This window comes from Excalfactoria chinensis, chromosome 10 (assembly GCF_039878825.1).
Source record: "Excalfactoria chinensis isolate bCotChi1 chromosome 10, bCotChi1.hap2, whole genome shotgun sequence".
NCBI classification, from domain to species: Eukaryota; Metazoa; Chordata; class Aves; order Galliformes; family Phasianidae; genus Excalfactoria; species Excalfactoria chinensis.
The window spans coordinates 18468814-18494729 of record NC_092834.1 but is presented as its reverse complement, the minus strand read 5'-3'; the positions used below and the strand labels follow the sequence as shown (position 1 = coordinate 18494729).

Here is a 25916-nt window from a genome sequence, read left to right as displayed (position 1 = left end):
CCTATTCAACGTCCACAAAAATTGCAAGAATCAGAAGAAGTGTGAGGGCTCAAACCACCCTCCTGCTCCAAGTTATGGTGGGATGCCCAAGTGCTTCTCCAGACATGAAAGTCTTCTAGGTTGGCAATCCCTTTCTACTACTTTGTCCCTTGTCCAGCAGCTCCACCACACTCCGTGTCATCTTTTTCACTTATATCCAACCAGAATTTTCCCCCTTTCTCAAAGGGGATTGGTTTTTCAGGCAACATGACCAGTTTGTTTTAAAGATACAGGTTTTCCTGTGTCTGTTTAACAAAATCAAATCCATCATAGGAACTCCATGCTTCCTCCCAAGTTATTTTCCATTCTTTAACTATTTTTTTCTTTAACCATTTTTTTTTTTTAAACTATTTTTTTAGACGAGAAACAAGGACAATAGGCCCAGGGGTCCCTGGGATTTCCAAGTGAGCCTTTTGTAGGGGCACAAGATGTCCACGTCACAGCGCTCAGCTCAAGCCAAGAGATGGCTATTTTAAGATGCAGCAGTTGGAAAATCCAGAGGTTGCATTTCAGAAAGACACCACCACACTGAGTCTGGTCTGCATGAGATAAATGGTTTATTTTAGGTCCTCCTGCCTGCCCCAAAACCACCTTTATAAAAGAGATGTTCTTACAAGTGGTAATTTCCATGGAAAATCAGGGTTTTGTTACTGATTCCCAGCCCACCAGAGGGGTAACCCAAAAATATGGCAAGGAAATTAAAATGTAATAAGGTTTTCCCCTTTTGTCAGCATTTTGATGTGCATGGGACACAAACACAAGGAAATAGGATAGTCGTGACTTGTGGTCAGTGATTTACTTGGGAATGTTTTCCTTGCAGAAATGAGCTCTTGGGATTGGAGATACTCTTGTTGATGAACATCCCCATAAAGACTCAGCTATTGGGCACAGGGTGGTGGTGGTGAGGGTGATAAATGCATTATTTCTTGAGGAATAGCTTTGTTCCATTTGTGGGTGAAGGCAGTGATGTGCTTATCAGGCTCTCTATCAAACCATTAGATGCCCTATCAAGCCAAGCACACTGAAGCAGTGCTGCTTGATGTTGATTTTGGCCAAAAATGATGCTTAGAACTGCAGCACCAGAACCTGTTCCCAAAGCAAGGTGCTGGGATGAATCAGCTGGCATCTACCAACAGGGACCTTATACAATGCCATGTGTAGGCTGAGTGACCCCTCCTTTGCATACATCCTTGCATTGGTTTTCACGTGAAGGACTCTGTGAGAACAGATGAGAGTTTTTAGAGGTTGCTCCTGTTATGCTTTGCCTCTGTACATTTGCAATCCGGTCAGCTGACCTACTTGGTGTGGTACTCTTTGATAAATAGGTGTTCTTTCAAATACAGCCTTGGCCATTCTCAAGATATTTCCATCCCAAACCCTCTGAGCTTACTCGTTCCCTTCCGCTTTCTCTTCTCTTTCTTGGGCAAACAGCAGGGACATTTGGTTCCCAGTAGGTTTCCACTCACTCCTGGGAGCCAGAGGATGCTATAAGGAGAGTGTCTATCCCAGCAGCATGAAGCCCACCAGATGAAACCCAGCGCATGAAACCAAACAGAAAAAGCTTTAGAGTGAGTCTACTGTGCCCAGAGAGTGTAGACAATAGGGAACCTCCTTCCTAGTGGCACTAAGGTTTGTACTGGGCTGATACTTGCACAGGCTGCCCAGGGAGGTGGTGGAGTCACCGTCCCTGCAAGTGTTCAAGAAACATGCAGATGTGGCACTGAGGGACATGGTTAGTGGGCAGTATTGGTGGTGGGTGGATGACCTCTAGATGATCTTAGAGGTCTTTTCCAAACGTATGATTCTATGATTCTACAATCCCAAAGATAGCTTCCTATCCGTCCATGCATCCTGAACCACTCAGTTCTTCTTGAGATGGTCTTCTAGTGCCATCTGCTGCCTCATCCCAACACTGTTGTAGATTGGTGGCTTCCCCACCTGCTCCATATTAGGATGGTTAGCATCACACTCCTCATCCTCGGTTGCCGGAAGCCCAGACCCCCTCAGCAAGCCCGTTGGGATGCAGTGGGGTTTTTCTATGTGGATGCTATAGCTGATGAAAAGATGGGATCTCCCTCTACTAACACAGAATGACTTTGACTGAAGTGCCTACACTTTACATTTGTTTACATCCCGATAAAGAGAAAGGTGCATAGCAAAATCCAGATATGTTTCATCTGCTATCCCCAGCTGCAACCTCCTCCTAAGCTGCTGCTTGGGAAACCACCCTGGATCTGTGTGCTCAGGTCTTGGATGCCACCTCCTGGCTTTCCCACTGTACTGTGCAGCCCGTCTCAAAGCACACTGCAATGAGCCTTCATTCAGAGCAGCTTCTATTTCCCAAGGCTCTGATCTGAGGTATTTCCCCATATAATAACTTTCACCGGTTGTGCAGGGTGCAATTGTCCCTACACACTTGGATCACACCTGTGTCTTTTATATGTCTCCCATGTCTTTCTTCACTCCCTCTCTGGGATATTGGGTTGCTGTTTCCAAGTGCCTTTAGGTGGATTTGGGGAATCATTTCAGAAGTGGGTGGTTGGGGGGAATAGCAAACCGGGGATTTGTTGAGGTCTGATCACTATAAACTCCCATGGAGTTTGGCTTTGTGGGCAGCCACCTGGGAAGGGTCTTTCTGCAAAGGACTGGAAGAAGCAACGCAAAGCTCAAGCTGGAGCCATCCATCCTCTCCTCAGAGATGCACAGCAATTGTCCTCCAGCCTGAGATCACACCTTCAACCATGGAAGACTTCAGCCTGAGTGAGAAGGGATGCTCTGGGGAGACGAGGCCGTAGCAGAGGCCCTTCTGCCTGCACTGCTGCCACAGACCAGCAGGTGGAAGCTGCTGGGCTTTGCAGGAGCCATTTTAATCGTCTGCAGAAGCTGCCTGAGTCGCTTTCATCCACAAGGATAGGATGAAGGTCCCCGATTCTGCAACCTGCACTGCTGAGCAGCACCCGGGCATCCTCCATAACCAGCAAAAGTGTGGGACCAAGAGAGCCTTGCCTCTATGGGATGTCCTGATCTCTGATCTCCATGCTCCAGCTGGTCCTGGGGGAACACAGCATTAAGCACTTGGTCTCCTGGCCTACAGTTTCCATTTTGAGTAAGGACTGAGTTTTGTATCTGGGCTTCCCACTGGCTTCCCTTGCTCGCTGCTTGCCCAACCTGTCCAAACAGGGGCTGGGATCCATATCTATCTGTGGATCTACAGACATCTAGGTATGGATATAGACATGTATGTAGATATCTGTATAGTTACAGATGTACCACTATAAATAGATGTATCTACAGACACCTACATGGAGAGACATACGTATATACAGACAGATAAACAGATCTGTTGGTAGATATAGATGACTGGATAGATATACATTTTATATAGACATATAGATACGTAGGTACATCACCCCTGGCTGCTCCCTGCCCCCAGGGGCCCCTTTGCATGGTGATGATCAGCCGTGGGAGGTGGGCAGGGTCAAGGCAGGACTGCAGCTCTGCACCCCTTACACCACAGCTGCCCGCAGTGGTTTTTGGGAGCAGACGTGACCTACTTCAGCTCCACTGCGCCCGCTCCCGGTGTAAAAGCTTAATAGAGCCGAGCATCAATTATTCATCACCTGGCCATGTTAATGCATGTGCTAAAGGCCTCTTTTTTGTGGGTTTTGTTTTTTGGTTGTTTTTTTTTTTTCTTAACAACGGAAAAAGTCTCCTCTATAATTTAAAGCCTCACACACTCCCATCACTGCGGATGCTCTCAGAGGTGTTTCTGCTCTGGTGAACAGCAAGCAGGAACCAGGAGGGGGCCCTCAGCCCCACTGCTATACCCCACGTCAGCTCCCATCCCAGGCCATAGGGAATTCAGGGTGACCCCACACCCTCATCTGTGCCCAGACCACTACCCCAGTGGGACTGCAGCACCCAAGGGCCCCGTGCTGGGGTGGATGGGCATGTGGAGATAAGGGCACAGCAGCCGCTCACACTCACAGTCATGAAAGAGCTGGGCCACAGTGCAGCTCCAGCATGTTTTGCCTTCTATGGACATCTCTGCTGCACAAGGAACAGTGCTGGCACAGATGTGAGGCCACCCCAAGCCCAGGAGAGGGGGGGGGGGGGCAAAAAGCAGAGAGCCTTCCTGGCAAAAAGCTCCACGTCCTCCTCAGGGGGGTGACCCATACCACCCCCAGCCCCACAAGAACACAGCACACAGCAGCAGAAAGAGTCACAGCAGCCTCCGGGTATATATATATTTTTTCCTTTTGTTGCATTTCATATATTATCCAGTTTCACATTCTCATAGGATCAGCAAGTATAGAGCAACTTATTCTCAAATCTTTTAATACAAGCGAGACAGCCATGGTCATATAATACTTAAAGCACTTCAATACCAAGCAATAAGATGCTAAAACAAAAATTGCACAATTTCTCATTTACGATGCCTGAATCATTAGTACAGAAGACAAATCTTCTCTTTTCAAGCTTTTAACTAAACATTAACTTATTTTACAGGATTACAATTTCTCTTTTAATAATAATAATAATAATAATTAATTGCACACAAACACACAAGAAATTCTTTATGATGCATAAATATTTCCTTATTACACATGGTACAAAAATACTCATACTTTTTTTTTTTTTCTCTTTTTGTTCGGTATTCCCATAAGGATGGCTGATTATTTGGCAGGACTGGATGCTCTCCAATCAGAAGGATGTGGAAAAAGAAAAAAAAAAAAAACAACAAAAAACAAAAACAAAAAAAAAAAAATCAACCAAGAAAACAAACAGAAAAAAAAAATGTTAGATAGCTTGCAGCCTTTCTATATATAGAAGTCTGAAAAAAGAAATAATATAATAACCCTGATTTTAAAACCAGAGGATGGATGAGAACAGAAACCCAGTGCATCATACTTGGAGGAAAGGGGGGGGGGGGGGCAGGGAAAAAAAGAAAGAAAAAACATTTTTCAAATTCTTCTGGTCGTACTGGGAAGGGGGAGGGCAGAGGTGGGGAAGGGGTGAGGCAAGGACAGTGCGTATTTCTCAGAGCCAAGTCTTCACCGACGCAAGATGAAAACCTCGATGGATCAGTCCGTAGGACCAGTTGCTAACGGTTACACAAACGCTAGAACAAACAAACTTACACTCACACATACACAAGTTAAGTGTTTTAATTCATGCCAGAAAACATGCAAAACCCGATTTGCCTTTCGTTTCCTTCAGCTGAGCCTGGGACCGAGCCCCCACTGGGTGTCGGCACGGACGGATGGTGAAGCTCAGCATGGACAGATGGATGGAGGGATGGAGGTGGCGTGCGGCAGCTTCACAGTCCAGAGAGGAGGGGATGCGCCGGGGCTGGGCGCCTTGTCCGCTGGCCGCAAACCAAAGCAAGAGGTGGGAGCCATCATCCCTGGCACGTCCCTCCACGGAGAGGCAGGGAGGAGGAACAGGAGCCCAGGAGAGACGCTGCAGGAAAGAGGACAGTGAGCAGGGCTGGTAGGATCTGTGGCTCACCCTGCTCCCCCTGCGCCCACCAGGGTGGATGTGATCCCACTGCCCATCAGCCAAAGCCAACGTTATCCTACATGGGGTGTACGGTGTGGGTAACAGCTCCCATCCTTCACCCCCGCAGGAGCTCAGGGAGCCCAAGGACAGATAAGACAAGGCTCCAGGAGTAATTAGTTACTTACTAACAAACTAACAAAACTGACGAGACTTCCATCCTTGCTGGGTAGCTTCAGAAGGAGGATACCAGCGCATCTGGAAAAAAAGAAAGCCACGCCAGAGGTCCGTGATCCAGGATTATTTCAGCTTGAGCCCAGCTCCTTTAAGCCACCTATGAGCAGAGATGGCTCCAGTACTGGAAAGGAGGCACCAGGATATACCCCAAAGTAGCACCCTAAGTGCTGGCACCACCCAGCCCTGCACTGGTGGCTCATGAACGTACAGACTGAGGGTCACCAGGCACTGGGACCTGGGCAGGTTCTCCCTTAAGGAGGGCAGAAGGATCCCACACACTTGAAGGGAGCCAGCTCCCCATCCCAGGGCTTATCTCAACACCCCAAGTATGTTCCATAACCAGCAGACAGCATCCAAATTCACACCCAACTCACTACCATACATTGAGCATCACCATCCAAGCTGTGTGTGAAGCATGTCACTTTGGAGGTGTGCAGATAGAGGGACTGCTCCCCCAGCCACACTCACACACTCCCAAACATCCCATATTTACAGTTTTCCCTTCCTTAAGGCTCAGGTAGGGAAGAGGAGGTTCACACCAGGCAGCCATCACCTCTACATGGTGACAAGTCTGCCCTCAGCCAACAAAGAAGATGTCACAAGCCCACACACTTAAACCAGAACTCTTCCACTTGACTGAAGTAAAACCTACCTCCTTCAACACAAAAAAGACCCAAAAATGCTTTCTAAAAAACTAACCCAGCCTTCAGAACAGGTTCTGGGCAAACCATGCCACAGAGACAAGCAGCAGAGTTACAAACCAGCAAGCACCTCTACCACCCAGGGCTGCTGTGCAGCAAGGAAGGAACCAACAAGCAGGTATTGGTACAGTAACCAAAGCAAGCACTGTCCAGGGACTGTGAGCAAGGTTTTCTTGAATGCAAGCCTCCTTTGTAGTGAAGAAAGAGCCACAGCTGCTAAGATGGATGCTTTGGTAGCAGAAGCTTCATGGTTCATCCAACTCGTAGGTGGCCATGCAGTATTGTCACGTCACCAATGATCAACATCTGGCCTTGCCACAGGCTGTAAGCAGACAGTAGACATGCCAGGCTGCTCTCCATCATATTTGAGAAAATACTGCTGTCAAGTGAAGTCCCCAGTGAAAAAGGGAATCACTCCTAGTTATAAGAAAGATCTGGGGAGCTACATGCCGGTGAGCTTCATCTCTGTGCCTGGGACGATCAAGGAACAAATCCTTCTGGAAGAAATGACATGTGCAAGCAGAATAGGTGATCCCACACAGCCAGCATGTCTTCACCAGGGGCAGGTCAAGTCTGACCTATATGATGGCTTGCTGTAACAGCAAAACATCATTGGAGGACAAAAAGAAGGCGACTGATGTCATCTATCAGGACTTGTACATGGCATTTGGCATGATCCTGCCCCACATCCTTATTTCTAACTTAGAGAGAGACAGGTTTCATGGCTGACCCATTCAGTGGATAAGGAATAGGTTGGATGGTTGCAGCCAGTTAGTGATGAGTGGTGCTGCCAAGTGGTCCATCTCAGGACTGGTGCTGTCCAACATCTTCATCAACGACCAGATGACAGCATTGAGTGCACTCTCACCAGCTTGCTGATGGCACTGAGCTGAGTGCTTCAGTTGATAGGACAGAAGGAAGGGACGCCATTCAGAGGGACTTGGGTGGGCTCACAGGGTGGGACCACATGAACCCAATGAGGTTCAACAAGGCCAAGTGGGGGTGCTGCACTTGGGTTGGAGCAAGCCCAGATACGAGGACAGACAGAACTCCCTGAGAGCAGCACCGCAGAGGACTTGGTGGTTCTGGTAGATGAAAAACCGCAAACAAGACAGCAGTGTGCTGGAAGGTCCAACAGTATCCAGGGCTGCAGCAAGAGGGCTGGCAGCGGGCAGGGAGGGGACTGTCCCCTCTGCTCTGCCCTCATGATGCCCCACCTGCAGGACTGAGTCCAGGCCTGGGGTCCCAGCACAGGAAGGGTGTGGAGCTGCTGGAGCAGGACCAGAGGAGGGCACGGAGATGCTCCGAGGGCTGCAGCACCTCTGCTATGGAGACGGGCTGAGGAGCTGGGGGTGTTCAGCCTGGGGAGGAGAAGGCTGCGGGGAGACCTCAATGCGGCCTTCCAGGACTTGAGGGGAGCAGGAGGGAGAGCGACTTCGTACACAGGCAGGTAGTGATAGATAGGACAAGGGGAAATGACATTAACAGAGAGGATACTGAGGTGAGATGTGAGGAAGAAATTGTTAATCTGAAGGCAGTGATGTGCTGGCAATGCTTCCCAGAGCTGTGTGTGTCCTGTCCTTGGAGATGCCCTAGGTAGCCTGAGCTGAGGGGAAGCACCTAGCCCACAGCAGTGGTGGGAGAGTGCTGGAACTAAATGCTCTTTAAGGTCCCTTCAAATTTAAGCCACCAAGAAGGCCACTTTGGGTTGAGATAGCAGCTGGCAATGCCAGGGAACTACGGGTGGCTGTTCTCTAAGCACCTTGCACACTGCTCTATAGTACACTGCATCACACATGCAGCAGTAGTCCTGCTGCAAAGTCACCCAGCAGTCCTGTAGTCCGACCTCCAAAGGACATCCACAGGTGTTCAGAGGAAACAGAGCTGAAAGCTCATTTATCCAGAGCCAGTGATAGCCTCAGCACTGTACTCCAAGCTAGACACATCCCTGTTCTAACCCTACTTCCTTTGCCCCTGGAAGAAGGAGATGTCTGTCACTTGGCAGAAAGGCCAGTCTTCATAATGAAAACAGACAGCAAGTGCCAGGACCTTGAGACAGCAACCTCCTGCCAGGAGCTGGAAGGGACACCAAGGTCACACCTCCCAGAAAACACAGCTGCCTGTGACAGCTGCATCCTCCTTCTTCCAGTACAAGACCTGGGAAGCCACAAACTGAACAACCCCAAGGTAGAACTGGAGGGCTGAGATCCTTCTTGTGATGCTTCCCACAGGGAGAGCCCTGCCAGCTCAATCAGCTACGCAGAGCTGCCGGATCCCAGCCATCCAAACCCTACAGCTGGGAGGTGCTTGCTCAGCACAGCCACATCACCACATCTTCTCATCCAGCACCCCTCCCCTTGACAGCTGGAAGCAGTTTCCTCCTGCCCTGCAGCAACAGGAAACTCCCCCTTCCTTCACAAGGCCAGGCACTTAACCCAGCAGCAGCCTCCATCCCACGCACTGAGCCCTTGGCGTGATCAGGCAAGGCAGCAGGGCACGTGCACCCAGCCCAGCCTCCAGCCATGTCCCCAAACCTGCAGGCTCTTCTCTCCTTCTCACAGGGTCTGAGCCACCTCCTGGCCCAGATGTGCACTCCAGAGCTTCTAGCACCTCTGTTTGCCAACAGAAATCCCATTCTCCTTCTGAAGAATGGAATCATCTAGCCAAGAAAACATGCTCTTTAAGAAACTGGCATTGTCAAGGCTCTGTTTTCTATTATTATCTTAACATCCCTCAAAATGCCTTGCTTTTCCCAGGCACTGGGAGCAGATGGCTCTCGGAGCTGCCTGGAAGGAGAGCAGCTAGGCAGGAGGATCTGTAGGGCTTTCTCTAGAGGACCACAAGGCAGCAGGTCTGCCAATACAACCATCAAGGATGGGAGCTGAGAAAGACTGGATGGGGCCATCCAACACTGGAATGGGAAAGCAGAGCAAGAGAGGCTTTTACTGAAAGACACATCATTGCTTCTAGAGCTTTATTAACTCACAGCTGGAAAGGAGTTCAATGTCAACTAGCATTTCTGTTGCTTGCCTTCTGTATTGAGGTCCTGCCACCTCCCTGCTGCCAGAAAGCCCTCCCTACACACGACAGGACAAAGCAGCCCTTCCCTCCGTTTCTGGGAGCTGGTAGGACCCCAGCAGCACATTCCAGAGCTGGAAACAGCTGATGGCAGCACAGCCCACAGAAGGATAGGTCAGACAGGAAGACACTACCATCACCCAGCAGCACTCTCTAGATACACATTCCCAGTTCCAACAGCAGGCACCTCACTCACAACTCCTGCTTCCAGGGCCCTGAGCTGAGCTGGTAAGCAGGCAAACCCTAGCACAACATGCAAGACCTAAGCAGCCCAGCACCAAGGAAATCTCAGAGGAACTGAAGCAAGCACTCCCTAGCCAGCAAGAGAGCAGCACATCCTATGCCATAAGCATGCAGAAGAAGATAGGATCCACTCCCATTTCTCAAAAGGAGGGCTTCAGGAAGCATCCAGTGCCTTGAACTGCTCGGCTTTGAGGCAGCTCATGGAGATGCTCAGCTCACAGACCTCAGCTTGCAAGTTGGGAAGTCACTGTTGATGGCATCTTGGTCCAGGTCACTCATCCAGTGATGCTGGGAGAATGGGTGATCCCCAAGGAGCAGAGAGAATCTCATATCTGCTTTTTTCTGCTAACAAGAACTTGTGGAGAGCCTGCCTTAGTCAGCCTGTGCCAGCACTATGCCTCTGGAGATTAGGTAAACACCACAGCCATGGAAGCCTTTGAGAATCATAGAATCATAGAATTACCCATGTTGGAAAAGACCTTGAAGATCATCAAGTCCAACTGCAGCCCAACCAGTACCCCATCTCTAAAAAACCTCTGCTACATCATATCCCTGAGTACCACATCCAAACGGCTCTTAAACACATCCAGGGATGGCGATTCAACCACCTCCCTGGGGAGCCCATTCCAGTACCTAACCACCCTTTCTGTAAAGAAGTTCTTTCTAATATCCAACCTGAACTTGCCCTGGCGCAACTTGAGGCCATTTCCCCTCATCCTGTCACTTGTCACTAGTGAGAAGAGACCTGCCCCACTCTCACTGTAAGAACCTTTCAGGTACTGGCAGACGGCAATAAGGTCTCCCCTCAGCCTCCTCTTCCTCAGACTAAACAGCCCCAGCTTCCTTAGCCTCTCCTCGTAGGGCTGATTCTCCAAGCCCTTCATGCTTCACACTGCTAAGGACATATGCCCTGAAAAAACAATCTTGGTGAGTCCTATGTGACAGCCCCAGGGAACAGGCAACAAGTTACAACAACACACATCTGCTGTCTCCAGACTCCCACCTCAGGGAGTTCCGTCAGCCGCCACAACGTGAAATGCAGGAGATCTTGCAGATAGGACCCCAAGGCTGCGCCAAAACTCAGTACTATACAGAGGTAGGATCCTCATGGTCCTACAGGTCATTGGGGTGCTTCAAAACTGCCCATTAGTGGCACCCAGCTGATCCCATCCCAACAGGAGGCAGGTTCTTGAGGAGGAACGTTCATCTGAGCATACCCTGTACGCCCAATTATTTAGGGCCAGCAGCAGGTCACACCCATCAGCACCAGCCTTATGTCCAGCCACTACAGCACAAGACACCCAAACTGTCTCAAGCAAGCTCAGGCAGCTCACCAGAAGGAAAGGTGAGAGATTTAGCAGAGCACTGACCTCCCTTTCCATCGATGGGCTCTGCCTCAGCTTGGTGTTGGGAATCCTTTGTGTCCTGACAGCCTTTGCCATGAAGCAGAGCTTGATTGCTCCTTCCACTTCCTTGGGCTGATCCCAGATTCAGAACCCCACCCTCACCATTCCCAGCAAAGCCCCCAAACTACATTTCTGCTGCTGGCAACCGTCTGAAGGCTCTGGGAGCACCTTGGGCAGACAACCCACCAGGATGGGCAGCTGGAAGCTTCCAGTCCATGATCCACTCCCTGCCTTGGGAACATCAGTCACCGCCTTCTGGGTCCTGGCTACTCAGCCTGGTCTCCTACATGCACCATATAGTGACTACCACCAGCTTCATCCATTCCTCTATCCCAGCTGCCAAAGAAAGTGCAACCCTCAGGTGCAGAGACACCTTGAAAGCATCCCTTTATAGAGGTGCACTAATAGTATGATAGGAACCCCATTGTCTCCTACTGCACACCCAAAGCCTGGCTTAGAGATGCTCCAGAACACACAGTTTCACAGCAGAGACACAACACAGCCCAACTTGATCACACAGATGCTAGTTGAAACATTTCATGAAGGTCTAGAGGGCTCAAGACAAGCTGTTTCCATCTTTGTACCAATTCCCTCTCTTCCAAACTCACACATTTGTGCAGTCCAGAGTCTTCCAAGGAAAAAGGCAGACCCAGGCCCCCATCTTTGATGACTTCTCTCCCCAGCATCACTACCCACTACAAGGAGAAGCGATCCCAGACTCAATTACTTCACTTAGAGCTGAACATGCAACCATTCTTCCACATTCCCTCTTCCCAAATTCCTGGTTTCCTACACAGCTCCCTTCCATCCCCAGTCAGATGCCCTTCAGTACAGCTCACAAGAGCTGCATCCTGCCTGTGGTTTCAGGCTGCAAAGAGTAGACAAGCTCCAGACAGGAACTTGCTCCATTTCCAGTAACTGGAGAGAAAGAGGTGAGTTTAGACCCATGACTAAGGGCATGGTCTGTCCCGATATGCAATTCTGGAATAAAGTGACCGCCAAGTGCTGTTGTCTAAACGTGCCCGATAGAATTTAGTTGTGTGCTATCGCTATCACATCACTCACTTCCCCCATAGTGTGCTAGGAGTGAGGTCAAGGTGTATTTCTGGACACCCTTGAAGGGTTGTGGATGGGGAGAAACCAGGTTTCTGTCACACCAAGTGGCAGGGTCATCCCTGCCCCAGCTTAACCAGGCTGCTCCCCTCCCGCCAGCAGAACCTGGCCAAGCCTGGCTCAGCTGGGAGGAGTTGATGTAAGATGGTGCCATGCTGTGTGCGCCATGTCATGTGCTGCCAAGTTGGAGATGTGGGTTAGAAAGAAGGCCTGGTATCTCATTCTCCAGGCTCTGGTGGGTGGGTAGCGTGAGGCCCATGCACTGGGTGGGCAAGGAAATATGGGCTACAGAGATGGGCAGAAGCTTGCAAATCCCATGGTGCACCTTGGAGGAGAGATGGTTACCTTACCAGTCTTTCCAGACGGGGCTGCCATCATGCTTAACACTTCTAGGAATGGAGCTGTAGCACAGCCACTCCACTAGCTGCAATAAGGCATCACTAGGGTGTCCCATCTCCAGGGACAGCTCTGAGCTTCAGGGCTAGCCTGCGCTGGCATCATGGCTGGAGTTCACTAGGGACATCAAAGGAGGGATTTGAGAGAAGGTGGGAGGAAGGGAAGGCACATGGGACAGTCTTAAAGTCAGTGGAATCCCCACACAGAGAGGCTTTTAGCAGTGCAGGCTCGGGCCACAGTCACACCTATGGCAGCCTGGTGCCTGGAGGGCCCCAACCTCCGTGGCATAGCGGCTCAGCAGTGCCAGAACAGCTGTCATCCTTTTCTGCGAGCAGCTCACCAAGACCTCCTGGCACCTGAGCCAAGGCCAGGCCAGCCTCCTGCCACCTCTTGCCAGCCCTCCAGCATGGCAGACACCTACTCACCTACTTTCTACCTGGATTGAGCACAGAGCTGTGCGAGGATGAGTGCTTCAAGTTTCAAGCTTTTGCAGCAAGCTCTCTGTTCATCTACCACCTCCAACTACATGCTCCCTGCAGGGCAAATGGCTCATAGAGCTGCTCCAGCCATCCCCATGAACATCCTCCAGCCAAGAAGAATCCCAGGATTAGGAGCTGCTGCTGTTCTGGAGAACAGCTCGTATGTCCACCACACCGCCAAGCCATACCAGTGAGAATGAGGGCTCAGCACACCAAAACCAAGGTTACAGCTTTTAGCCCAGTTCGAGAGCAAAAGTCACTTCATACTGCCTTAACTCCACCCTGCCTCAGCTCTGAGAGGAAAAGGGCTCCAGCCTAGAGATGAGGCAGAACAGAACTGCCATCCTGAGTAATGTTTAACCCCATAAAACTTTATTGGTAATGTACGCTGCACCAGAATGTCTCCCTGTGAAATCACTGCCAACTCAAGCACAATACAGCAAGGAGCAGCTGTAACTGCCCAGCCAGCCCAGCCACTCTTCATCAGCATGGCCACAGCTCAGAAGGGCCACGCTAACTCCCCTGGACATACAGGAGCATCACCCATTAAGGACCTTCTCGGGCAGGGCATCCCGTGTCCTCCCAGGATCTCCCTGGAGCCAAAGAGTCTCTCTCCAAGCTACAAGTCCTCTGAGAGTTAAGCTGTCTGTCCAGCACAAGTAGCTTGCCAGCTGGAGGGCTTAAAACTAAAAACCCAGATGGAGAGAATCTGACTGAAGGCTTCCTTTTATCCTGGGAGAACAGTTTTTCTTCTTCCCACCCTACACACCATAATGTTCTGGTGTCTGACCCTGCTACTCTGGATCCCTGTACAGTCACTTTGAGTGTGGAACCACAGTAATGGTTCCACGCTCCTCAGTTTTCCCAGCCAGGATGGAGAGGGCATTCCTGGCTCTTACTACTAGGGGCAGCAACAGCCCATGGCTCCACCACCCTACATAAGGGAAGGACAGATATCTGCTCTCCTGGGCTGCACAGTCAGATGCTCCTGTATTTGTGGGCACCACTGCTAGCTCCTGGAGAACATCAATACACACAGCTCTCAAACTGGAAGCAACCCAGTGAAGGATCAGCATATCAGCCTACCTAGAAGACCAGGCCAGTGCCTGATCCTGTCCTGAGCCCCACGTGCCTCTTGCCTACCCTGCAGGAGCATCAGCCCAATGCTAGGTCACCAGCAGGACAAAAGCCGCAGAGGACAAGTCTGTGCAGACTAGAAGCTTGCATCTCCTTCACACTGCATTTGGACACAAGCTTGGCTTGAAGCCATTAAGCTATGGTCAAAACACTTGCAGGAGCAAGAAGAGGCTAAAGGGACAACTCAACTGTTAGCCAAGTGGGTAAGGTGTTGGGACATTGTTCTTCTTCCTCCCAGGCTAAGCAGGAAAGAGCAGAACACCCTGCTCAGTGGGGCAGTAGTTAAGTCCTGACACTCTGGGAACAAAGCCCAGGGCCCCACTGCCCTGGCCCCCCAGCACTACTATGAGAGCAGAGACTGAAACAGGCAGAGCCCTTGGTGACATCAAGCAGGGTATGTTCTCCTACACAAGTGCTCCAAAACAAGCACCTTTGCATGGAATTCAGACATAACCTGTACTTCAGCTTTCTTTTTGCATTTCTGTCATTTCAGGGGTGGTTATGCTCAGCAGGGGTTTGTGGCCTCAGAAGAAAATCATGCTTTTAAGTACTAGAATTCCTAGCATGAGTAGAGGTATCCCTACACCTCCAACTGTCAGGAAGCACAGCCCCTGGGACAGCAGGCAGTGGGATGCACCACCAGCATCTCCATAGCCTATAGCAAGTGGCTGTGCTGCACCCATGGGGTCCAACACCTTTGTTTCAAGGAGGATGTTTCATAGTTACACTTGCTGGCACATAGCATATCCTCCCTGCAGGCACACAAGAAGCTTCTCTGGCAATGGGGACCAATGCCAGCCAAAAGCTGAGCACTCATCCCAACCCTCCCCTTTCCCCAGCCCAAGAGGCAAGCTGGGCCTGCAGGGTAGGAGAGCAGCAGAGTCCCAGCTACACTCATGTCACCCACTTATTCCATACCCAGCAGCTCCGCCACCTGCCCTGCAGCCCACACAGGGCCTGGAGCAGTGGGAAGAGCTCTGCCCAGGAGCAAGGTGCAGAGGACGGGGGAGAACCAGCTGAGTGGAGACCCGAGGGAGGAAGTTCCAGGGGAAGGAGAGAGTGCAGCTCTTGGCAGGGGCTGCAGGGAGAGACTCACCTGAGCGTGAAGAGCAGCAGCCGCAGCAGCAGCTGCTGGGTACGTGAAGGCGGCATGGGGGATGGCAGGGGTGAGCTCCGTGGTGTACAGTGGGTAGGGAGCCCATGCTTCTGGGGACGCTGGAATTAGAGCCGCTCCAGTCAGGTCATCTAGACAAGGAGACAAGGGGACAGCAAGCTCAGAGCTGGAGCAACAGCCTGCTTTCAGGGACAGGTTCTGCATTTTCCACCCCAAGCTAAAACTCTGAGGTTTAAGGTAGAACATCACTGCTCTGCACCCCACCAAGGCATGTCAAGGCTGCAATGGCACAGCACTGCCCCTTCTTGCTTTGCATCTAGTGATGATTTAAAGCCTTTAGTGATACCACTCCACCTCCTCAGCACTTACAGGGCCAGAAGCCTTAGCAGATGCCTACTGTTCTCCTGCAACCCCAACCTGCTGCCAGATGTCAGCCAGAAGACAGCTTTCCTTCCCACCCTGGCTGCAGGCTTAGCTGCACCAAGCCCTGCCACCAGCATTCCCAGTGCCAGATACCTCCCAGGCTGGCCCTCAAGTTGTGTCCCTGAATACTCACAGGGGTCCCGTGCAATGAAGTGTGCGCCCAGGGCAGGGTGGATATTGGTGGGGTTTGGTGTGGCCATCAGCTTGCTCTTGGCCATCTTGGTGTTGGCTTTAGCAAACTCTAACCGCAAGGTCTGAGGGTTCTCTGGGTCAAAGCGTATGCCCTGTGACAGGAAAAAGCAAAGGAGTCTCTCAGAGAGGCTTCCTTTCCTAGCACTGCCTGCAGCTATTCATGTAGCAAAGCCCAACAGGGGAACAAGGGCCATCACCCTGCAGTCACATACCCAGGGTGTCACCTCATGCTTGTGTTTCCCCATTTAGCTAACCTAGGACCCACTGCTTCCATGTTGAGGGGGCACTGCTTTGCTCATTGTGTGCAGTTCACCAGCCAGCAAAGCACTGACAGCGGTCAGGAAATATCCATCAGCTGGAACTAAGACGTCCTGTCTACCCTGGACCACTTATCTGTGGTGCTTCTACATCTATACCAGCCTGGGCTGGATGAGAACACACCCTGAGACTCAAGGTGAGCTCTGCAGCAGTTCAGAAATGCTACAAGTGCATTCTGTTACCTGTATCAGACAGCTCTGGCCATGGGAGCAGCAGCATGGGAAGGCTGCTTCCCCTACACTGCATCTTTCTGGAGCAGGTTCATCTGGCAGCAGAACTCCTGGAAGGTCAGAGCCAAGGAGAAGGACCTGCCCAGACTTATAGCACCCTTAAATACAGCCAGCTCTCCTGCATGGCTGTTGGGAAATGACTAGATAACTATCATCCATGTTTGAGGGTACAGCTGGGACTCCTTGACTCTACCTATGCTAGGGACAAGCCAAGCATTGCTCACGCTCCAGACCAAGTGACATCAGCGTATATGGCCCCCAGCCCTCCCAGTACCTCCAATACTCACATTTAAGGCATTCTTTGCTGCTTCAGCACCAGCCCGGCTGTCAAACGTCACAAAACCAACCGGCTACAAGAAACAACACTGATTTCACTTTGGAAATACCTTCCAGATCCACTACCTAACCTGCCACCCTTTCTGTCCCAGATAGCTTACAGCAAGCAGAAGAGGTCAAAGTTGCACTGAGCCTTCAAGCAGAGCTTGCTGCTAGATTCAGACTAGGGGACTCTGTTGCAGGGCTGAAGCACCTGTTCTCATCCAGCCCCCACAACCCCAGCCAGTCACAGGCAACAAGGAGACATCCAGCACCTACTGAGAGCTTCCAGCCACCAGGACAGGGGCAATGAGCTGAACCCCGGTGACTACCTGATGCTGAACACTGTGAAATGGCATCTGTCCCCACTTCCCATTGAGCGAGAGGGAGAAGTACCCAAGTACTAGAAAAAGAAAAAAAAAAAAAAAAGGTACCTGCTTTGATGTAAGCTTGATCAGTGACCCTTCATAACCCTAGAGAAGGGAAGAAAGCAAGACAACATCAGGTTCCTGAAGGAGCCTAACTAAAACTTGGCTGTGATGCAACAGCTCTAGGAGCTCCTGCAGCACCAAACCCTACAACACAAGACAGGCTTTGCAGCAGAGGGAGATCTATTAACCCATCTCCAAGGGTGCCAGTTTTCTCTTTCCCGCCTAAAGAGAAGACAGCCACAAAGCAAAAAAGGCATCTCATCTCAACTAGTCTATTCTGCCTCCCTGTGAAGAAATCCAGATCTTTGCCAAGCTGTTAAAAGATGAGTTCCCCACTCGAGTGCTCGAGGGCTCCAGGGAAGAAGTTCATTTTGATGATCCACCCATGCCCTCTTCCTGCACCACAACTAGGAACAGCAGGTTGACTTATGTGCATCACATTACTTAATCAGTACAACACATCTCCTAGCCCAGGTACATCAAGCTTACCTAAACACTTAAAATCAACCTCCTCTCAACACATGCTGTATACTGCAGAAAGGCTTCCAGGACATTAGGACCAGACCACCCAGGATCCCCAGAGCTTTAACAGAAAGCTTAGCTCCTCACTTCATTCTTGCTTCCATCAGAGAGTTTTGCCACAAGAGAGCATCTTTCCCACTAGAGACAAAACACAAAGACTTTCTTACCTTGAATGGTCGGAAGAGTAGGTAGAGCTCTCTGGGTTTGATGTCCACAGGAAGGCCACTGACAAACAGTGTCCGTACCTAGGAAAGAGGTCAATGAAGTCTACTGAAAGGAGACACTCAGTACTGTGGTGGGAATACAGCACAGTTCAAAAGCAAGGTGCAATAGGGATTAGGACATCCTGAACCAATGGTGGCCTTGCAGGCACTAACATTTCCATGTGTTAGAGGAGTGTTGTCCTGGTTAAGATGCAATCAGGCCTTTTCTCCTTCCCACAGTGGGATTTAGACCTTCACAAAAGATTCAGGCTCTACGAGAAGAGCTTGGGTTGAATAGGGCAGCCCCACAGTCTTTTAACAGACCATGATGCCAAAGACTTGAAGTCTGCTAGATGACCATATGCTATCAAAAGCACTAAAGGAAAGTTTGACACATCACAGCTCCAGAAGAGGCAACCTCAGCTATCTCTCTAACTCCCTCTAGAGATACGAAGTGTTTGATCACTGAATGTCTTACCCCTAGCCCATTCTGGTACCTCAGTTCAGCCACTAAATCAAAAGACAGCCCTCAGCTTTCAGAGCCTCATAACTACACAAGTATCTTTGACTTCAGAACCCCCAGAACATCACCACAAGGATGATTTAGTATCCATCCCAGCTTCTTCCCCAACACATCACATCTTTCAGGAGTCACTCTCAAACCACACCAAACCAAGTCTAAGGATGCAACTGCTCTTCCAAGCCACAGAATTCATAAAACAAAACTAACATACATACACTAACTAACATAGCACCAGAAGACAACTTCAACAGGTAGTGGTAGAATGCACACAAATAGCCAGAAATGTGAACCAGTGCTAAAGGCTGGAAGAACACTGCTGGGCTGCTCTGGGAGATGCTGGCTGCCAGCCTATTTCCATAGGAAGCAGCATGATGAAGCTGCCAAGACTTCTTGTAAGTCAGCATAGAGCTAGAATAGGAAGTTATGTGCTACACAGGTGACCAAGACACCAGTTGTCATTGAAAAGGACTGGGAGAAAATGAGTTCAGCTTGATCAGGAGTGAGAAGCACGAGAAGATGGAAAAAAAGGCTATAGGAACAAGATGGAAATATTTGTTCCTTGCTTTCAAGTCACCTGGGCATCCCTTCCACTGAACTAACCCCAAACATGCCTATGGAACACTGCAAGTACGGAAGGACAGCACCAACACCCAAAAGCCCACCGGCAACAAACCACACTAGCTACATTTAAGAAGGACACACAGCAGGTCCAAGAGCATGGAACCCATCTCCTGACCCACTTCCAGCCCACATCCCTATCACACTTCCATGGCATAAGCATTTTGAACCCACACTTTAGCCTTGCTTGGCCATCTCCCCTTCCTTAGAAGAAGCGGGTTGCACCTGACACCTCATTAAATCACTTTTCCCACTCAAGTGAGAAGAAGCACAAATGTTTCTGTTGTGGCATCCTTATTCTCTCCCCATGTCCTCCCCACCAAGCCCAGCACCTCATTTCATGCTACAGTGCATCACTCCAGAACCATCTCATGCCCAAGCAGAGCGAGCAGTGGCAGCCAGAAGCCAACACCACCTTGATAACTTCAGGCTTCAGCATGGGCTATATGGAGCAGCTGCCACGCATTCCCAGAAGACACACAGCCATTTCTTGCAGGGAAATGCTGCATGGAGTGCAACGGCACATGTGCCTGAGCCACGTGAAAGCACCATCCCTTTTCAATATTTCAGGATTTGAGTGCGCTCAGACCCCAGAAATGGATGTTTCTTCCAAGCAGATAGAAATCTGCATCCCTGTTGGGTCTCTAAATGGTCCCATGATGTGCAGCACAGTAAGTCCTTGCGACAGGCATGACAGAATGGAAGACATGCAGTTGCTTGGGGAGGGAGAAAGCCAGCTATCCAAAGCCCTTACAACAGCCTGAACAGAGCAATGCAGGTGCCCATGAAAGCTCTTTGTTGGAGGGAACAAGCCCCTAATGCTAGACAGGAACAGGAGACATTACTCCAAAGCTTAAAAGCTTTCCTTGGCCTCCAGGTACAGTTTGTAACAACACACAGATCTAGAAATGGGGATTCCAGTTAACCCACAGCAGCTGGCAAGGATGTGCATCACCCCAAGAAAGCCCAGGCAATCCCCAGTGCCACCAGTAAGGATCTCCAAACAATACATGCCCAAGGATCACCAGACAGACTAAGGAAGGTCCTGACTCAGAAGAACTCATTAGGAGAGGAGGTGGGAGCTTGGGCCAGCCTCCTACATCCAAAAAGAGCAATTACAGGAGAGAAACAGTAAGGGATCTGGGAAAGCATCTTCCAGTGGGTTAACTTCCACGGGGCTCTCCAAGAACCTTAAAACCTTCAGGAGGCCACCAGAACCAACTCATACACTTTTCTGCCTTCGTCAACTTGTCCCTCTTCAATTCCCTGCCACCCAGCACCAGATCCACTTAAACATTCAGCTTCCCCACAGAGGCAGCTAGAAAAGCCAAAGGACAAAAAAAAAAAAAAAGAAAGAAAGAAAGAAAAAAGGTTATATAGATGACTTATATATTCCCCTCCCTGTCCCAGCCCCCTCAGGGGATGTCCCTGGTGCAAACACCCGGCAGAGATGGAGGAGAGCCATGGAAAACAGGATTTGTGCCAGGGCGGACAGGACCATCTAGGCCATCGCTTGAAGAGGGAGGATCCCAGCATAGCTTCCCACACAGGAGCAGGGACGGACAAGGATGAAGCCATTAGTGCTGAGATCCACAGTGGCTCTAAATCCTTCCTTACACTCCTGAGTGCCCCAGAAGAGACATCTGGTACGAGCACAGCCAGGTTCTCAGAATCAAAGCTTCAGGTCCACATCTCCTGGCCATGTTTGCTTCAAATAAGCTTGAAGGGGAGTCTTAAGAGCAAGCAGATACTGCCCTGCAGCCCAGCAAGGGTCAAGTTATGTCAAAAATGCAAAGGCACAAGCACACATCTCCTGCAAGGCTGCTCTGGGAGGTCTCCAGGCTTTCGTCAAGAGATGGCTCCGAATCCTCCCACAAGTGAGCAAGGCACAGCCTCCCCTTCTGTAGGACGCAGCTTTGACATCCATTTCCCTCCCTGCTCTCACAAAGCTGAGACCCCACAAAGTCAGTCAGGTCCCAAATGCAGCCCCTGCTGAAGACAGCCAGGTCCATTATCTGTCCCCAAAGGGTACTGCCACCCCGTAGCCCCCACAGCAGCTCCTACAGAAACACATCCCACCAGCACTCTGCCTGCGTACGCAGCACCCCAAAGATTGGAGCTCTCGGGACGCAGCCACTTGACATGAGGCTGCTGGAATGCAGCAAGGCTGCAGACAGCCCCAGGAGCCGGGACTTATAAGGCATGGATGGGAAAGGCGGGGAGCCAAGCGTGCAAAATGTGGCTGCAAAGAGGGAAAGGCTCAGGAACACCACTGCCAGAGCTAAAAACCCAATGAGGCCACTCCAGATGGGCTACAGGGCTCTTGTTCCTGTGGTCAGGGCAGGAAGAAGCTCGAGCAAAGGGGGAAGGAGGGAGAGGTAGCAACAGCTGCCTGAAGCAGTAGGAAGCACATGGTCGCCGATAAGCCCTGGCACAAGGCAGCACCCAAGAATAGGACATGGTTGGGGCAGAGGAAGCTTTGCTAGCTTTTATCCCAGTGGGGCAGCTCCACAGCAGTTGTTCTGGTGGGAGATGAGTTCCAACCTACCAATTCTTCCCTGAGCATAGGATGCAGGTCTGGATGCAGGACCCTCTCCAAGTATGCCACCCTCTTGGGTCCTCATCCAAGATCACAAGCTAAGTGACAGCAAGCTGAAAGTTTGCAGCAGCTCTCTGCTGTAGCACTAGTTACAAGCGTCACTTCAAATTACACCTTTGGGGACACTGGTAGGATGCCAAGCAACCACAAGACTGAACCACCATTGCATTAGACCAGTTCCAGGCAAGACAGAACTACAACAAAGTGCTACACAAAAACAGACCCTAAATGCCAACTCTAACCAGCACCAAGCCCTGATCCTCCTCTGCACCATATGGCACTCTTCCCAAGCACACAATTCAGCCCAGAGGACAGGGGCAGGGCAGATGTAAGCTCATCATCCCCCAAGGGGAGCATGGGGAGTCAAGCTCCAGAACAACAGCTTTGACCCACAAAGGCAAGCAAAAGTCTCACACCTACACCCTGCCTCTGTGTTCTACCGCAGTGACAACATCTGTTCCTACAGGGCACACAGCAGAGGTTAATAACCAGACAGGAAAAGGCTCCTTGCTCCCAGTTAGGGCACAGCTCTCCTACAGAGAAGGTGCCGAGCACACTCACACCCTGGGAAGGCTTTGAGCTGAAGCCTTTATTCTGGGCACTCAGAGCCAGGACACTCCATGATCCCACGGCTCAATCTTCATGACTTAAAGCCTAGCACAGCCAAGACCTACAATCCCCAAAATATCTTCTTGCTTCAAAAGTCTTCTCTACCTGATCTGAAGAGTTACGCTTGGCTTCATGCAATGCCAATTCCTCTAGCAACGCCAGGAGCTCTTAGAGCTGCATTCCAGATGCTCTAGTAGCATCCTTTCTATTTCACCCATCTTGGCAAGGAAGATTTGGGGCCTTCAGACCCACGCACCACTTAAAACCATTTTCCATTATGGAAAGCTCTGTTCTACAGCTCCTGTGGCTAGCCAAGGAGAGAAACTCGCTTCCAAACCCTGGTCTTGTTTACTAGACCAGCAGGCAAGAAGGAAGAACAGTTCTCACATCATGGAGATCAGCTGGGGTATTGATACTCAAAGCAACTCGGATTTGAGTCTAAGAAATGTAGATTTGAACAAGCAAGGAAGGAGAAGAAAGCCATTCCATAGGGCATATTTACAGGGCCACCAGGAGACAGACTCCAACAACCCTCCCCCTTGGTAAGAGCAGCCCATTGATAGAGGAAGCCTGGGAACGTAGCAGTTCCCAGGACCTTTCCAGTGTCCTTCTGGGGGAGGAAGGTTTAATATCAGGCTTCCAAATCCCAACCAGAGCAGAAACAACACCTCTGCATCAACAGGACAGACCCACAAGGTGTGTGGTAAGCAAGCAAGCTCCTTGGGCTGCTGGAGAAAGCAAGGAGGGTGCACAGGGCCCCTTGGGATGGGTGCTGTCACACAGATCGGCGGCTGCCTGGAAAACTAAACAGAAGATAGCAGAAGTGGGGAGGGATCAGCTTTGGGGAGGTGTCTAGTGAGGAACAGCAGGGCTGACAGTCAGCCTTGTTTGTTTAACATTCCCATTAGCGACCCAGAGAGGAGCAAGAGGCATTCCTGTGCTCAGCATGTCACCAGGCAGGAAGGGGCTGCGAGATGTGGGGGCTTGAAGATTAGATAAAGGGAAAGGCTCAATTTGGGAGCTTTGGATCGCCATATCTGGGGCACGTGGTGCCCTTCTGGGAAGCAGCAAAGTAGACTCATGGAGAAGGGGGGTGAAAAACAGAAGAGGTCTTTACAGCTCCAGGATCTGGCGTTATTCTCTGTGCAGCTTGGGAAGACATCCCAGCACACTCTCTGCTTGCATTGGGGTTGAACAGTTCAGCTCAGTAATTAAACATAATTACTGCTCACGGGGAGTGAACTGACACCCAGCAATGGGAGCTTGGGGTGAGAGCTTGAATTTGGGTTGGCTACAGTGTGGCAGAGTCCCCTGAACATGAGGTCGTTCCCGGTCTCCATGCCACTATCAGGATCCTCAGCAGAGAAGCACAGCTCCTGCTTAGCTCGGTAAAACTGTCCTGTGGAGGGATCCTGCTGAGGGTCACCACAGAACCCCAGCCAGTGTCAGGATGGGGACATCCAACCAGTCCCAGCATCACCTCCAAGCATCCCCAGCCACCACTGTGCAGAGCATCTAAGAAGTTAAGCTGAGCCATTCTGTGTGCAGCGCATTGCAGGGGACACTTCTGTCACTCAACCATCCCCGCTCCCCACAGCGCAGGCCCTGAGCCCCATTCTCCAAGTAATGAGCATCATGCTGGAGAAGATGCTCTCTCCAAACAGCCCAAACACCAGAAGGGCGCAGCACCACTGCAGGCCAGCAGATAACTGGAGCACACAGCCGCAGCGAGCTCCCTGCGCAAACAGCCCACGGAACCCCCCCCACTGCTGAGCCTCCCTACACCCAGAACACAGCACGTGGCCCCCAGCACCCATTATTCCCCCAGTGCCACCCACTGAGGTGAGACACATTCCCAGTGGTGTGACATCACGTCACCTCAGCTTCACTCAGCACAGCAGAAGGAACCCCGCAGCCAACACCTGCCCATCCATTCCACCCCATTAGACAGGTCCCCAGGACAGAGGGCATGCTGGCCCCGAGGCAGCTGGCGCACAGGGACCGTATGGCCCTGGTGGGCGGCAGGCAGCCAGCCTGGGCGCCATGTTGCGGCGGCGTGAGCGCACGGCGCGCTGGAGGAGGGCAAGGGGAGGGGGCTGAGCATCTCCTGCTCCCCTGGGCCAGATGCAGAGGACTGCAGCAAAACGCTGCATTTTCCTCCAAGACGGAGGAGGGCAGGTGACCCTGCTGCACCACCACCACCACCCCCAAGGGTCATGGGATGGTTTCACAGGCAGCAGCACAGGGACACTTGGGAGCCCTCCCATCATGGGGTCTGTCTCATGATGACCATCTAAGAGATGGGGATAGCTGCTAGGGCGGCTCCCAGCCCCACCAGCCCCAGCTAGGTTGCTGGCGCAGTTGCCATCACCACAGTCTACATTCGCCCCTATCACCTATACTGGCATCTGGATGTCAGAGCCTGGTCACTCCAACCTCAGGGGAACAAGGTCCTTGACCCACGAGACTACAAGATCACCCAATGCTCACCAACACTGCAGCCAGTAGTCAGAGACTCCCAGCCAATGCACACCGTACTGCAGCCCTGGATCTCTGACATCCAAGCCCTCCAGCTCTTACAGTTGGACCTCAACTCTGCAGCCCAAAGATGCATCAGCCTTCCAACCCCGTTCACTTACTCTGGGTCTCCAGTGCCACAGCCCTTGCACTCCTGATCCCCTACACTCTGAAGCCATGGTATCCCAGGTCACCGCTCCTGTGAGCTCCAAACCCCAAGGCCCCAGGTCCCCAGTGCTCCTGAGTCTCACTGCCTTGAGTCTCCGGTGCTCTGGGTCCCCGCTGACAGAGCTCTGAAGCCCCCAAAGTCCCAGCTCCCAGTGCCTTGGGTCATCACTCCCACAGCTCCAGTGCCTCAACATCACAAGTCTCCAACACTGCAGCTCTCAGGACTCTGGAACACTCAGGTCCTCAGCGCTCTGCATCCCCACTCTTAGGGCTCCCAAGCCCTCATGCCCTGGGTCCCCAGTACTCCAGAGCAATAATGCCACCGGTTCACTGGACCCAGGGTGCTCGGTGCTCTAGTTTCCTGCTCTCGGGACCCCAAAGCCGGCACTCCAGCCCCTACACCTGGCTCTCCAAGCTCCAAAACGTGTTCCCTAACGCGTTCCACGAGCTCCCACCTCCTCCTCGACGTTTCCTCCGCCGTTGGTGTGCTCGGTGTCCTTATTGAGGTTACTCATGGTGGGGGGCCCGAGGGGGTGGTGTGTGAAGGGGAGTGGAACAGCAGCTCCGAGCGGGGAGCGGGTGCCGTGCCGTGCGGTGCCGGTGCGCGGTGCGGGGCTGCCCTCCCAGCTCACATGCGGTGTCCCGGGAGGGGGGAGGTCGGCTCCGCCGTTAAGAACCGGGCGGAGCGGAGCGCAACGAGCCGCAGCTGCGGGGCTCTGCCGCTCCCGGTGCCGCTCCCGGTGCCGCCGCCGCCGCGCACGGAGCAGCGGGGCAGGACCCGCCCGCCCCCGCCCCACCCGCCCGGA

General features: G+C 51.5%; 1 protein-coding gene across 1 annotated transcript; it reads right to left on the bottom strand.

Moving 5' to 3' along the window:
- Window positions 1–5191: 5191 nt before the first annotated feature.
- On the bottom strand, window positions 5192–25876 carry RBPMS2 (RNA binding protein, mRNA processing factor 2). The gene is made up of 8 exons (XM_072345595.1): window positions 25566–25876; window positions 18041–18118; window positions 17355–17393; window positions 16893–16955; window positions 15999–16149; window positions 15425–15573; window positions 5727–5796; window positions 5192–5502 (listed from the first exon to the last, which is right to left on the bottom strand). The coding sequence occupies exons 1-7, from the start codon at window positions 25623–25625 to the stop codon at window positions 5734–5736; spliced, it is 603 nt and encodes a 200-aa protein (XP_072201696.1). The 5' UTR covers window positions 25626–25876; the 3' UTR covers window positions 5192–5502; window positions 5727–5733.
- Window positions 25877–25916: the final 40 nt, after the last annotated feature.